Raw genomic sequence first — 15,249 nt, 5'->3', positions numbered from 1 at the left:
ATGGGGTTGAAGAAGATGGGTGTTCTCTTCGAGTTTCTAGTGGCTGCTGTGGCTTTCAGTGGGATGCTTCTTTGCATGGTTGAAGCAAAGGTCCATTACTATGATTTTGTCGTAAGTACTTATAACTCACTATTCACTAAACGCTTGCATTGAGCATTAAAGCATGTAGCATTTTTTTTTTTTTCATTTTAGTTTTGCTTTTGCATTATTATTTTGTGATTGTGGGGAGCTAAAAGGTTTCTGATGCAAACTTTTACTATTTACTAAATATTAATAAATATCTATAACGTATAAAGGTGGAAGGGGATAATGGGATTGGAAAAAAAAAATGCATGGTTGAATTTAATAATGATAAATTACCTTCTAATTTGATTGGCTAAAAAATAATATTTATTATTCTTTTAAAATCTTTAATTTGATTAGTTAAATTGATTTTTTATTTAAATTTTATTTTATTAAGGAATATAATTCTATAAAAATTTTAAAAAATTTCTAAAATAATAAGTTCATAAATTAAAAAAAAATATATAAAATTTTAGAGATTGAATCATAATAGAATTGCTTTTAATATATGACTTTCATTTTTAACATAATATATCATGCAAATTGAATTACAATTTTCATTATTTAAAATATATAAAAATGCATGAATGAGGAGGCCAATTTTTGAAAGACAAAGATATCCTTCATTTTTATATTATTTATAAATATATTATTTCTTATTACTTAAATTAGTTTTAGAGTTTATATAAATTAAAAATTTTTAATCCTATTTATACTTAACTTCTATTGATTATTAAGTTTGTTATTGCAATTTAAATAAACTTTTATAAAAAGAATTAATTAAAATAAGAAATTCATACTAATATATATATATATATATATATATATATTAAAATATATTGACTTATATAATAAAGCAGGGTAAATTATTTAAAAAGTAAAATTTATTTATAATTAAAATTTTAATAATTAAAAGTTTATTTATAAATAATTAGAAAGTATTTATGATTTTTTTTATTTTGATTTATAAGTAATTCTAAAACAATTAATATTATATTTATAAATTTAATTTATTTTATATTTAAATTAGTTGTTTTAATTATTTTTTTATTTGAAATTTTATTTTACTTCTTTTTTTTTTTAAATTATTGATTACCATAAAAATATAACAACATACAAAATCATCTGACTCTGTAATGTACCAAATTTAAAAAAGAAAATTTCATTAAAAAAATACTCAAAATTATTTGACTCGTTTGTTAACTATAAATAAATATAATACAAATTAAATAATTAATAAATTTTAATTTAATAATTTTGGATTCATCTTTGTGACCTTAAAATATCAAAATTTTAAACTACAAAAAAAAAAAAAAATAGCACGTGCCTTCTCAACTAGTGGGAGATAAACAGCAACGACATATAGAGTTGTGAGCCATACAAAGAAAGTTTCCATTTTTTTAATGCTGAACTTGTTTCTAACTGCTATTCCTCTTCTGCAACTAAAACATTCAACAAATACAAAATTTTAAAAAATAAAAATAAAATAATAAAAAAAAAACAAAGAGCTAGCACATGTAACTAGGGGTTTTGAGCACGTGCACTTGATTAACAATAATTAAATTGTTAAAGGAGCTAATAAGGCAGTCTCAGTGTCTTAAATTGAACTGATGATATATAGTTGGGGAGATTACAGAGATAGACCTTTAGCTGTTCATATTAAAATTTAAAAAGAAAATATATTCTAACAAAATGTCTCTACCTAACCAAATTAACCATAAGTCAGCGAATCATTGATGTTGTATAAAAAGAGATGTTTAGCAAGTTACCAAAATCCTAGAGTTCTCAATTTTCAGTCTTCACTTAGTGAAGTGACCAACAATGGGGTTGAAGAAGATGGGGGTTTTCTTGGAGTTTCTAGTGGCTGCTGTGGTCTTTAGTGGGATGCTTCTTTGCATGGTTGAAGCAAAGGTCCATTACTATGATTTTGTCGTAAGTACTTATAACTCACCATTCACTATTTTTAACGTCAATTTTTAGTTGTATTAGAGTTCACATTATGGGTATTGATTATCCTTTTTTTCCCCTCTATTTGCACTAGTAAATGGTAGCATTTTTTTTTTTTCATTTTAATTTTGCTTTTGCATTATTATTTTGTGATTGTGGCGAGTTAAAAGTTTCGGATGAAAATTTTATTATTTACTAAATATTAATAAATATATTTTAAAGAGTTTTGGACCAATACGTACACTGGATTTTTTTTTTTGATAGGCAAATAAAATGTATAATATGAATATATATATATATATATAACTTTTATGAGTAGAAAATTAATCAATTGTTGTCATATGAAATTTAAAAGGATTTTGTATTTAACATGAAGAACTGAACTTTTCGGGAGCATGATAAAAGGAAAATAACTTCATGGCTGTTTGGGACAAGGAAAAAAGATTTAAGGGATTTCAAGTATTTAGATCTTCAACTGGTTATATGATTGTTTTTAAATTTTTTTAGGTTAAAGATGAGAATTTCACAAGGCTGTGTAGCACAAAATCTGCTCTGGTTGTCAATGGAAGCATTCCAGGGCCAGTGCTTTATGTGAACAAGGGTGATATAATGTATGTTAATGTTCACAACAAAGGTGGCTATAAATTCACAATTCATTGGTATATACACCGACTCAATCTCTCTTACTCATTTTTTTTATTTTTCTTTTGGGTCTCCAAGATTGGCCTGGATTTTGAAATCCTAGATAAATCTGAAATTAATTGGCAATGCAAGCATAGAACATTTGAAGGATATTCTTTCAAAAAAAATTGAAGGATATAATTGTGATGGTTTTGCAGGCATGGAGTGAAGCAACCAAGGAACCCATGGTCTGATGGTCCAGAGTACATCACACAATGTGGAATTCAGCCTGGTACAAATTTCACCTATGAGGTCATATTTTCTGATGAGGAAGGCACCCTGTGGTGGCATGCTCACAGTGACTGGACAAGAAGCACTGTTCATGGAGCCATTGTCGTTTATCCTGAACAAGGCAGCTCCTATCCTTATCCCAAGCCTGATGCTGAAGAAGTCCTTGTATTGGGTATGCAAGAATTCTCCTTTTCTTTCAAACATTTTTTCCCTACTGTATGGAATTTCACCCTCTGTTTCATTATCGTACTTGCAGGATCATGGTATACCTATGATGTGAATGTAGCGGTTGAACAGGACCTCGCAATAGGCAATGGGGGGGATTTACCAGTTTCAGATGCTTATACCATAAATAGCCAACCAGGAGACTTCTGTCCTTGCTCCAAAGGTAATCTAATTATTCTTCTCTGAAAGCCTAAATAAATTGAAATGCTTCTGGTTCTGAGCAACATCTTCTTTTTCATCATTGGGGTCACTCTTTTGCTTGCAGAATCCACATATCGTTGGCAAGTTGATTATGGGAAGACCCATCTTCTTCGTATTGTGAATGCAATCATGAATGCAGAAGTATTCTTCGCCATTGCTGGACACAACCTCACTATTGTGGGAACAGATGCATCATACCTTAAACCCTTTGTCACAAGCTATATCATGATTGGCCCTGGACAAACCATGGACATTCTTGTGACAACAAACCAGTCTCTTGGCCAGTATTACATGGCTGCCAGGCAATTCTCCTCAGCAAAAGCAAACTACGCTGAATATGACAAAACAAATGTTACTGCAATTCTCGAATATAGAGGCAACTACACTCCCCCAGCTTCTCCTTCTTTCCCATCCGACACCCTTCCTTCTTATGAGGATATTCCTGCTGGAATAACTTTCAGAAATAAATTGAGGAGCCTTCATAACCAGAACGTCCCCAAAAACATTACTACCCAGATGTACATTACTGCCGCTCAGAACGAGTTCATGTTTAACATTTCAGGCAATGTGACTTTATTTCTTGCTGCAAGCTTGAACAATGTGTCTTGGTTAAATCCAAAAATCGATGTTCTTCATGCATACTACAGGTATGGCGTTCTATAATTTCTTACAGAACAGTATTTTGAGTATTGAACTCGGGACATAAGTTAAAAGCTAAAAGTGAAATGTTGGTTACAGCAACATGAGTGGTTTTTACACAGAAGATTTCCCAGACATGCCACCAAATTTCTATGACTTCGTTGCAGAAGGATTGCCTATTAATACGACGCATCCCTTGAGGGGGACGAAGGTGAAGGTGCTGGAATATGGAGAAGAAGTGGAGATAGTTTTCCAATCATCTAATGTATTGAACTCATCAGAGGATCACCCAATGCATCTCCATGGTCATAGCTTCTATGTTGTTGGAGCTGGAGGAGGCAATTTTGATTTCGAAGAAGACCCAAAAACATACAATTTGGTTGATCCACCATATGTGAACACTGCTACTCTTCCCAAGAATGGATGGCTTGCTGTTAGATTCAATGCACTCAATCCTGGTAAGTTCTTTAATCAAGATGATTAATAACTTTTTAAGTCCATTGTCAAGAACACTTAAACATGGATTAATTAATTAATTACTGATTAATCTTGGCAGGAGTATGGCTATGGCACTGTCACTTAGATCGCCATTTAACTTGGGGAATGGACACAGTTATTATAGTGAAGAATGGTGGAACTCCTGAGACTTCCCTCCGCGAACCCCCAGCTCATATGCCTCCTTGTCATTATTCACCAACAATTGAACTCAGGAAACGTGAATTTGTATCTACAATTGTGGGAGGCAGAGATGGCGAAGGATTGGATACTTTTGGGTATCAATTTCAAACCTTATTGAGATGGATTCAACTGGCATATATTTGGGTTGAAGGCAAATTTGGAGTTGAAAGATAATATATATTACCCAAACCGTTGACATGAATAATTATTAAATAAAAACTCTTCCTTGGGATGTTCTTTAGTTTGATTTGAGTAATTAATGAATATTTGTTTTCTTAGTGTAAAAAAAAATAATATTTATATTTGAAATTAATAGAATTTAAACATTTTATTGATCATTATTAAATTTTTAATATATATATTTCAAAAGTGTGTAAAAGTAAAAAAAAAAAAAAAGTAAACATATAACAAAACACCAATATTTATGCAAATCACCCTCTCAATATAAGATTATATTTATAGGCATACATTCAATATAAACAATCATAAAACTATCTATTTATCATTCTACTTATATCCAAGAGAACTCTCATAAACAGTACTCATAGTAAATATATTAATTCATCTTTTGTTCTTTCCTAGATATAACCTATTATACATCACAAAATGTGTCAAGTACATGGAAAATAGCTTCTCATCAATGAACAAAAATTACTTCATCTTAAATTCTATACTCCTCCTTCACCTTAGGCTAAAATATTTCTATACAATGACTAAAAACTCCTCTCCTCAATGGACAAAATTAAAGTCGCTCTCCATGGGCAAAAAGCAAAACTAACCTTTTTACAAATACTTACATTTATAGTGTTGGCTCCATTGATTATAATCTAATTAGAAATAATCCAACTTATTTTAGAAACACTATAAGAGTAAATATTTCATCTTGAGAAATATCTTTCTCATTTTAATTAGGAAAATGTCCCTCCACATCTTATTAGGATTGAGTCATAAATCTAATAATTTCTCAAAATCTATCAACCATTGAATACATCGAATTATTAGGCGTCTTCAATCATTAAATTTCTATGCTTGAAATTGAACAATTAAGTATTTAATTCTTCAATATTCATCTTTGATATAACTTGCTTCTTTCAAATAATCTTCTAATCATCAATTTTCATTTATTGTGTATAAGAGCTATATCTTAATTTCAACTCTCAACTATCTTGAGCTTGTGTTGCGACTAGTTATGATATAATATGAAAAAAGTGAAAGAATGCATAGGCTAATACCTTATGTACGAATATGATATTGATGGCATACAAATGATTTTTTAGCAAGTTTTCAATGTATGTGAATAAAAACTATTTAACATATTTCTAAACCATATCCATGCACAAACACTTAGTACCATACTTATATCACAAAGTCCACTATATAATCACATTAATAATGGAAAATATAGATTGATCCCAGCTTAAATGTGCACCTTATTTGCAAAAAGTAAATGCTCTAAAAGTTTTGTAGAAATTAAGAGTTTTAATTAGGAATTTCTTGATCAAAATATGCCAACCTTTGTTTTTCAACTTGAGTTGCTATCCATCCCAAAGAAGAAGCACACAAATTGCTACTTTAACTGCATGCAGCAGTTGCATGCAAAATGTTGGTAATCTTTTGAATTTTTTTTTATATCATTTTCTTTAAATTAAGTCAAAATTTGTGGATTCAAGTTGACTTTTATGGGTGTCTCGGACCCGATTTCCTGCAATATGTTATGAAAAAATTTTTAGTAGATTTTTCTATGAGAGGGGGAGCACTATTTTTTAGTATTCCTAGTGTATCTAATAATTAGCTCCCTATGTGAGGTCACAGGTGTATGGTAAAAGGTTTTAAGTGTTATGAAGACTCAAATCCTAGCGTTAGAAATAATTGTAGTTGTGGATCGCTATAATTTGGTGAAGTGAAAAGATATTTTGAAAATGAAAAAAAATAAAAAATAGGGATGACATATGCTCTTATTTTAAATGAAATTAATTATTTATAATTGTTTAAATTAAATTAACATATTACTAATAAAATATTACTATTATTTGTTAGATTTTTAATTGTTATGGCTCATGTCAAAACAGTAGATAATACAGAGGAAAAAGCAAGCAAGAAAAGAAAGATCCACAATTGTGATTGCAAAGTAAGGGGTTTTTTTTTGTTAATTTTTTTTTTCTTTCTTTAACTATATTTCAGCATCACAGACTATGCCTAATCCAATAAAGATGTATGAAATTCTTTGAATCAAGAATCTCAAAATAGTCCAAATCAACAAAGAAATACAAGGCAAAAAGGAGAAAGCCTCTATAAAAACTTTACCAATGAAAATAACAAAAATAAAGAAAAACAAAAAACAAAAGCAAGAAAAATATGAAAAAGATGGCACATTCAAGGAAAATATGAAAAAAAAAAAAACGAAAATAGGAAAAGAGGGAAAATATTTTTTTATAGATATTAAAATAGTAGGGATTGGAATTTATATTTATTAAATGAATGATATTTCTTTAACTACGAAACTAAGTCAAATTAGACAAAGACATGCCAAAATATGCAATCCCTCTACAAAGTAAAATTATTAGATTCCTAATAGAACCCAAAAATAGTCTTGAAGTTAGCAATGTAGCAGTATAGTGTTGGTGTAATTTGCCTATATAGAGGACCAATCACTCAATATAGTTTCTTTTTCCAAAGTGTTTCTCCAACTGAGGATTAAAAATTTCCTCAATTTTAATTTTGAGGATTAAAAATTTCAATTTTTAATTTATTATAATTATTATAGATATATTAGAAATAATATTTAATTTTAAAAATTTTATTGTTAAAATTTATTTTGCAAAATTATCATATAATAAAAATGAATTGACTCTATTTAATTTTTTAATGAATTTAGATTGTTATTTACATAGATCAATTTTAACACCAATTTTATAATGCTTTTCTTCAATAATTAATTTTAATTTTTATATATCGAATTATTCTATGTGAATATTAGACTTGAATATGCAAAGACCTCCTTGACTAGAAATAACTGAAATTCACTTATATATATAATTAATATAATTGAATCTAGTACTTTAATCATCTTACAAAGATATATAATTTACAAATTATAAATTTATTAAATTGAAAAATACTAGAAAAAATATTATGAAAAAAATAAATTTTTGATTTCAAAATTTTATTTATATTTCAAGTTAACAAAAAAAAAAAAAAACTAAATAAATCCCATACTTTTGGTCAATGTCAAATAAGCCTAAAATTAAATTATGGAGTGAATAAGGACTAAACTTTATAATTATGACCAAATAAATCCTCACATAATAAAACATTGTTTTTCTAATAATAAAATATTATTTTTTCTATTTTTAAATATTAATATTATTTTTTATTAAAATAAAATCGATAAACTAAAAGACATAATAAATAAAAATTATTTAATATTAAAATTATTATTTTTAATATTTTATTTTTAAAAAAATAAAAAAATAAAATTTTAATATTTTATTTTTAAAAAATAAAAAAATAAAATTTTAATATTTTTTTTATTAAAATTAGGTCTATTTAACTTTATTAATTAAAAAGTTTTACATTTATTTAACTTAAAACTTAATTTTGGAGTAACTTAACTTTCAAATATAGGTTCAATTGATTTTTTTCCTTTTGATTTTGTTAATTATATTTTAATAAAACTAATTATGTTAACAACTTTATATTTTAAATAATATTTTTTATTATTTTAATAAATAAACTAATTATATAGATAAATTTTAATAATTATCTTTAAACTTTAAGGATTGTAACAAAGTTGTTTCTGAATTTAAAAATATAATATAAAATTTTTTATAATTTAAAATTTTATATAATAAAATTCTTTTTACTCTTAATAACCAGTTTATAAATATTACACCAATATAAAAAATTCAAAATAGTGATAACGTGGATGACTGTTACTTTTTTTTTTGAAGTAAAGGTCTCTCTAATCAGTCGTTATATATATTTAGTGTTTTATTATTTCATATAATTGAGATTTTTTCATGATTAATTTATGAAAAAAATTATAATTAATTTTATCACTATTAAGTAAAAAAAAATTATTCACGTTACTGTTATTTAGAAATATATAAACTAGATATTGAAAATAAAAAAAAATTATTGTATAAAATTTTAAAATTAAGAGAATTTTAATTTAAAAGATGATTCTGTTTTAAATTCTAAAAATTCAAAAATTCTCATTAAAATTTATCTCTAATTATATATTCTACTGATAATATTTAAAACAATATTAAATATACTAATAAAATATAATAAATAAAATTTTAGCTAAACTTATTTGTCATTAGATAAAATATATTACTCATTTAATAAATTTAAGTTAAAATTATTGATCTCTTAATTTTTAAAAAATAATAATTATCATTGGAGTTTTTATTGTAATTTTATTTTTTTATAGAAAGAACTCTATTTTGAAATTGTTTTTTAGAATTTACTTTGGTAATCGTTATTATTATTGGATAAATTGATTTTTTTTTTTGGTTGAGATGGTAAATTTATGAAATTTAATCTAATATTGAAAAGGATAAATTTATAAATATGATGCTTCATCACAGCGTCTTTTGAAATTAGAGAAGAATTATTTATAAATATACAAACTAGAAGGACTAATTCGTAAATTTTCTTTTACTTCCAATTTCCAAATGATACGTTTTCGAATCGCGCACTTCAGCGACGACGTGGACTCGGCCTCCTCCACTAGTCCCTGTACCCATCACTTCTCTGCTTTCTTGTTTCTTCTCGCAGAATCGCAGAAGACACGAAACGTAACAATGGCAATTCCACTAGCAGCTGTGCTAAGAACTCTTTTCTTTGTATTGGGTTCTGTAATGGTGGTCACTCTCATCTACACCATCTCCATCGATGGCCTCCCCTTTCGCAGAGAACTTCTCACCCCGTAAATATACCTTTTCTTTGTCTCTCAGTGTCCTATTTTCGTTAATTTTCTGTTGTTTGTTTCTTGCAGGTGGATGGCTGCTACTTTGGTTGATTTCTATATCAACGTTGTACCTTTGGCGGTACCTGACCTTCAACTCGGCTTTTTCTTGCTTGTTGTGCATGAAATTTATTGTCTTTGGGGATTATAGAGGTTTTCTATTGTCTCAGGCTTGGACTTCCTACAAGGAATCAAACAGTATTAGTGCAATTATTTGGATAATTCTCCTTGTTTGCTTTGGCAGGTATGTTTTCTGGTTGTGCTGTGATTCATCTTCCAAGAAGTGGTCATGAATTTAGTCAGAATACGTCAGAAGATGATTATTGGCATAGAATTTAAAGGGTTTGTTTGAATTGAAGGGAATTTTTTTTTCGTGAGGACGTACAGAATTCGATGCTTGTGCATGTTCAATTCCTTGTAATTAAATTTTTATAGGCTCAATTTTCAAAATAATCCAAACTTGGTATGCATGTCGACATGACGCAAAATATTTTTCTTCTTCTATTTAGCCCCATGTTACATTTTCAATTTTTTTTGTTGTTATGCTCTTTTCTTGATCTTGGTTCAATTATCTGCAGCATTGCTACTTGTGCCTACATTTTCATTCAACTTCTCAATTTGTCACCTCAAGAATCATTACAAGACCCTATTTACTATGTTCTATTGCGGCATGAAAAAAGGTATATATTCAGAACGTCTGCCAAATCCATGTTTATATGCAACTCAGCGAAAGCATAATCTAGTTGATATCAGCCATATGGACAATTTTTTTCATGCATTTTTACTCAGTTTAAGGCTACAATTGTAAGAAGGTGTCATGCTGCTAAATGAACATCTTTTTCACCTGTTAGCCCCAAGTAATCTAGGGCCTAGGTATATCTCGTCTTCTTCATGTCTGTAACTTGGATATTCTCAACTTTCTCTACCTATACACCTCTCTATGTGTGCTTTATTGATTAAAAAGGAAGATTTAGGAAGTTAATGGGTAACTCATCCTTTCTTGCGCTGATCTGTAATTCTTCTCTTCAAGGAACAGATTGTTAGATAATCTTTGAAGGTAATGAATTTCTTCGTATCATGTATTGAACTTTCTTCTTTAATTGTCGAATCCTCCACCTCAAGCCACTTGTTATTCTGTATATCAAAAACTCATTCCTTTTCATCTCTCTTTCTCTCTCGTTCATAATTGCTCATGCATTGAGAAATCCTCCATTTTTAGGGATGGAATGCAACAAAAGAGGCAGAACTCCCCTGTTGTAGTGGCAAGAATTGCTTTCAGCATTTTGGGTTGTTTAATGTTGGGAACTTTGATCTACACTATTGTAACTGATCGTTCACCTTTTCGCAAAGATCTCCTTACTCCGTAAGTTCTTGGATTCTTCTACCCTTTCCCTCTTTTTTTTTTGTAATTTTTTTAAGTGTATAAATACTGTATAATAGAATATAATGTAGTCGAGTTCTGTTTTTGAGAAGGAAAAAGGATGTTAGAACGTGCTTATTAAATTTTACTTTGATGAATTGCATTGTTTTCATACTAGAAGTTCTTCTTGTTGATAGTCCCTTTTCTGGGCAGCACTAACATTTCTTTGCTGAGGTAGATATTGCACTTGCGATGATAATGAGCAAATGCTTTTCGTAGTTTTTCATTTTTTTCCTTAAAAAAAAAAGCTATGATCTAGCTTACTCTTATCTTGTATAGTGTTGGGCCTTATTCTAACTAACTGTCAAATTGTAAGAAAGCTTTAGTGAGAATAACAAATGATTAGCCAGTTGTTTGAAATGCTGTTCACTGATCTTGAATGGTTGAGTGATAAATTATTATTTTATATAATGTTGTTTATTTATTTACCAATAAAAGTTGGTGAGATTTAGGGCTGGTCTAGAAAGGAAAACTTGAACCCGCTCTTCACAAACTCTGTGGAGACTCTGCCATTAGGTTGACATCCTACAGCTCAAAATATAGCTAAGAGTATTGTAGATGTGCAGTTATGGAAATTGGAGTAAAATGTACCTGATTTTGTGGGACAGGCCAGATGATTTGGCCAGTCTTCTCAACTTCATTTTCCAATTGATTGCCCTAATACCCTAAACTGTGTTGTAGCTTGGACTCAAACTGTTGGAATGGGTGAAGTTGTAGCTCACCGCTCACATCCCTTGTCTTTCAACTCCATGAAATTCTTTACATCAAAAAGAATATGGAAACCAGAAGGAAAACAATTTTGATGACTTCTTTTTGCTTCTCTCCTTCCATAAGGAGAGCCATATATGATAGAGTACACATAGTTAAATGGCTTTACACGTTAGTAGTTGGAACTTGGAATGATAGATGTGCACTGTGTTACATTTTGTTCTGCGCATTTTGTTAGTAGGAATTAAACAACATTCCCCAAATTGCTAAATTTAGCTCTTTGATATAAAAATGATCCAGTAGGTTCCATATTGCACATGATAGAGTGGTTGGCAAGTATGCTAGAATGTTTTGGGTTCCCATTTCATACAGGAAGAAAGCTAAGGGAGGAGAATATTACCTTATAAGTTGGCTCAAATATATATTATTTGTTGAAAGTTTGATGATACATGTCTGCAGAGAATTATAGAATTGTTTGTTGTTATGTTTCTATGGTGTAGCTACATTGAAAATATCTTCCGTCTGAATTTTGGGATGTTATATGTCTCATGCGAATGCAATTTGTTGGTAAAATGTTTGCAGGTGGATGGATGCAACATTAGTTGACTTCTATATCAATGTTGTGTGTATTTCGGTACGTCTCAATTATTCCAGTCTTTCTAAGGTCCATTATCATTTGAAAGTTAAAGTTTATCAGCTTCTGACATGATATATTTCACCTACAAGGTCAGAGGAGACATCTACACAGGATATGCAATGATGCAATTTAAGCCTCTCTACTAATGTAACCCTAAATTGAGTCAAATGGAAGAAAAAGGATTCATATGACCAACTTTGACTAGATTGAAATTAAAAATTAGTTGAGTTGAGCTTAAGCATGGTAAATAAAAATTTGGTTTATAGTTTAGCTGACAATGTAGTTTAGCTTAGTTCAACTCAGTGGTTTAGGCCAAATAATGTGCACCCCAAGCTGAGAACCTCAACTTATAAGTCTAAAATCTTCAAATCACTGCCATTGTGGGCATCAAGATATTCAATAAATATTTGTATATTATCTTAAAGATCTTGTTGTATGCATTATTTGAATCAATAATGTCATTTTGTGTTTGAATCTAGGTTTGGGTTGCCTACAAGGAATCAAGTTGGATTAGTTCATTCTTGTGGATTACTTTCTTGATATGTTTTGGCAGGTAATACATCCTTCATAATTTTGACTCTCAAACATAAATTGTTATTTATTTGTTGAAGAATAATATTCATACTAAAAATGCAGCTTCCTATGGAATCTATCAATCCACTGTACTCTATAATTTTCTAAAAGATGAAAAAAAAAAAAGAAGGAAAGTAAGCTTTATTCATAAGAAATTAGGAATGGAATTGCACTGGCATTTTCCTTTTATGTTACTCATCTTACACCAGCATGTGGTATGATATATTATTAATGGAATTCAGTAGTACTGATATTGCTGTGAAAGTTCCATATTCATTATGAAATATATCTGCCCTTCAAAGGTACAAGAATCTAGCAGAACATAATGGAAATGATTGTATGAAAAACTGGTATTATTAGTACGAAATTAAGGCACTTTTCTTCTGCATAATTTTTCGCTGTCCAAAGCTCATCTCACACCAGCATTTGCATATTGTTAACACTATATTGCTATCAACAACTGATATTTCACTATTCCAACTTTTCAGCGTTGCAACTTGTGCCTATATCTTCGTACAGCTTTTGCAGCTTACTTCTCAAGATCCTCTCTACCTAGTTTTATTGAATAAAGACGACAGGTGAGTCTGATCAAACTGTTTTTATTTTAATCCTGTGCTTACTCTCAGTGATCTGGGGTTTATTATCGTAAGCAAAAGTTTCTTTTTACTTGTTTCTCATATTCCTTATGATTTGATGAAAGAAATGACTTTATATTTGGGAGGAAGTCATTTTTTTCTTATTAGTTTGAAGGGCGCACACAGATGGCTTACTAGTACTTTATAAAGTCATTGTCAGGACTTCCATAACTGCTTTAACTGTGGAAAATTGAAAGGAAGCACAAAGTGCTGTTTACTTTAAGTGAGCCTTGAAAGCCCATTGTCTAGCATTGGTCCTCACAGATCATAGTCCTAGGAGGGGTATGGATTTCATCAAACGCATTAATGTGCAAGCATTTAGGTCAAGGGGTCTAGTTCCTTTCAACTTGCTTTTGAGTTTCCATAGAAAGCGTATCAATACTAGGCCTTTGGCTAATTTCAGAGTGTGAAATGCGCATTGCATTGGTGGAAGGTGGAAAAACATGCCTGTTTGGATGACAATTTCTTCCTCTTGGTGTGTTGCAATATATGATACAACAACAACAACAACTAAACCTTAGTCCCAAACTAGTTGGGGTTGGCTATATGTATCATTTTTTGTCATTGAGCTCTGTATATATGTATGTATGCTCGTACCATGCCCATTTTTTATGAAGTTAGCATTAAAAAGTAACCTTCAAGTTAAAAATTAAAAATATTAAAGCACTTATAGTAACAAATCTCCCCAGAGAACATGTAGAATTGGTTACTTATTGTGCTTATGAAATAAAATATTTTCATTATACATTCTTGCCACTTTTTCTTTTTTTAATCAAATTTTCATTTTTTATTATTATTCAAGAGTTTTACTAAAATTGTTCATGGTAGGTCAGAAAACAGGTATGAGAGAACTTAGCAAGAAAGGAGTTTGTTGACATGAGGATCTTAGGCCAAAATGGTATGTTTATACATTTCTGACAGTATGACTGTGTATAGCTTCTGGATTCTCATTTGAAATGTTAATTAGGATTCAAGTTGTTTTGACAGATTGAATAATCTTTTTCTGAAGGATCTCAAATCACTATGGATTTATGCCATAATAACAGATTGAAGCAGTATAATTAATGTAAATTACTTCTTTAACTACTCCTTGGAATATTTTACTGTAAATGCAAGTTTGAGATTGTGGGCAAAATTGCAATATTAACCAGGGATTGTCTTTGGGAGCGGTAGTGTGTCATGTTGAAGTAAAGATACAATTTAATGTTCAAATGTGCACTTGAACTTCCTATGTTTAATCTTTCTATGTTATGATTTTCTTATGAGAACATCCCTTTTGTTTATCCAATGGTGATTTTGCCATTAATTTCTTCTTCAATGTATCCAGAAAAAAATTATATATATGTTGCCACTAATGAGCTTTAGCTTAGTGATATTGGAGTCGTCTTAAGACTGTGAAGTTTCGAGCTTGAGTTCTAAAGTGAGCTAATTATACCAAAAAAATAAAGAAAATCTAGAATTTGAGTTTTTTTTTTTCTTTAGGTTTAAATCAAGAAATTAAAAAATTTAGTCTTAAAATTAAGAATTAAAATTTTTAATTTTTTTTAATTTAAATTAAGAAATTAAAAAATTTTATCCATAAATTTTAATTTTTAGATTAAATTGAATTTAAATGAAAATTTTTAAATTAATTTAGATA

At 29.2% G+C, this 15,249-nt stretch overlaps 2 protein-coding genes across 9 annotated transcripts; both read left to right on the top strand.

Annotated features, from left to right (window-relative positions):
* Positions 1-4,906, top strand: LOC110672171 (putative laccase-9). Of its 2 annotated transcripts, none has more exons than XM_058131178.1 (7): positions 1-111; positions 2,518-2,669; positions 2,850-3,094; positions 3,179-3,310; positions 3,413-3,995; positions 4,087-4,445; positions 4,544-4,906. In XM_058131178.1, the coding sequence occupies exons 1-7, from the start codon at positions 1-3 to the stop codon at positions 4,837-4,839; spliced, it is 1,878 nt and encodes a 625-aa protein (XP_057987161.1). In that variant the 3' UTR covers positions 4,840-4,906. The 2 variants fall into 2 exon arrangements, with proteins under 2 accessions (XP_057987161.1, XP_021690560.1); XM_021834868.2 differs by lacking the exon at positions 1-111 and adding an exon at positions 1,832-1,995.
* Positions 4,907-9,364: 4,458 nt separating this feature from the next.
* On the top strand, positions 9,365-14,893 carry LOC110672172 (uncharacterized). Of its 7 annotated transcripts, none has more exons than XR_002498239.2 (10): positions 9,367-9,598; positions 9,668-9,719; positions 9,808-9,881; positions 10,216-10,317; positions 10,857-11,000; positions 12,348-12,399; positions 12,882-12,955; positions 13,464-13,553; positions 14,444-14,508; positions 14,620-14,893. XR_002498239.2 is itself a non-coding variant. In XM_021834870.2 (10 exons), exons 1-9 carry the CDS (start codon positions 9,474-9,476, stop codon positions 14,464-14,466), a joined length of 741 nt encoding a protein of 246 aa, XP_021690562.2. In that variant the 5' UTR covers positions 9,367-9,473; the 3' UTR covers positions 14,467-14,508; positions 14,620-14,893. The 7 variants fall into 7 exon arrangements, 5 of the variants coding, with proteins under 5 accessions (XP_021690565.2, XP_021690562.2, XP_021690561.2 ...); XR_002498238.2 differs by having other exon boundaries at positions 14,598-14,893; XM_021834870.2 differs by having other exon boundaries at positions 14,439-14,508.
* The last annotated feature ends 356 nt before the right edge of the window (positions 14,894-15,249 follow it).

The sequence above is a fragment of the Hevea brasiliensis genome, chromosome 12 (genome assembly GCF_030052815.1).
Source record: "Hevea brasiliensis isolate MT/VB/25A 57/8 chromosome 12, ASM3005281v1, whole genome shotgun sequence".
NCBI lineage: Eukaryota > Viridiplantae > Streptophyta > Magnoliopsida > Malpighiales > Euphorbiaceae > Hevea > Hevea brasiliensis.
This window is presented reverse-complemented; position numbering and strand designations above follow the sequence as displayed.

Bases quoted from the DNA above. Each gene is read 5' to 3' on its own strand.
- LOC110672171 (XM_058131178.1), top strand. From the start codon at position 1: ATGGGGTTGAAGAAGATGGGTGTTCTCTTCGAGTTTCTAGTGGCTGCT. The intron at 112-2,517 runs GTAAGTACTTAT...AAATTTTTTTAG, and splicing joins TCCATTACTATGATTTTGTC to GTTAAAGATGAGAATTTCAC. The intron at 3,095-3,178 runs GTATGCAAGAAT...TCGTACTTGCAG, and splicing joins TGAAGAAGTCCTTGTATTGG to GATCATGGTATACCTATGAT.
- LOC110672172 (XM_021834870.2), top strand. From the start codon at position 9,474: ATGGCAATTCCACTAGCAGCTGTGCTAAGAACTCTTTTCTTTGTATTG. The intron at 10,318-10,856 runs GTATATATTCAG...CTCCATTTTTAG, and splicing joins CTATTGCGGCATGAAAAAAG to GGATGGAATGCAACAAAAGA. The intron at 11,001-12,347 runs GTAAGTTCTTGG...AAATGTTTGCAG, and splicing joins CGCAAAGATCTCCTTACTCC to GTGGATGGATGCAACATTAG.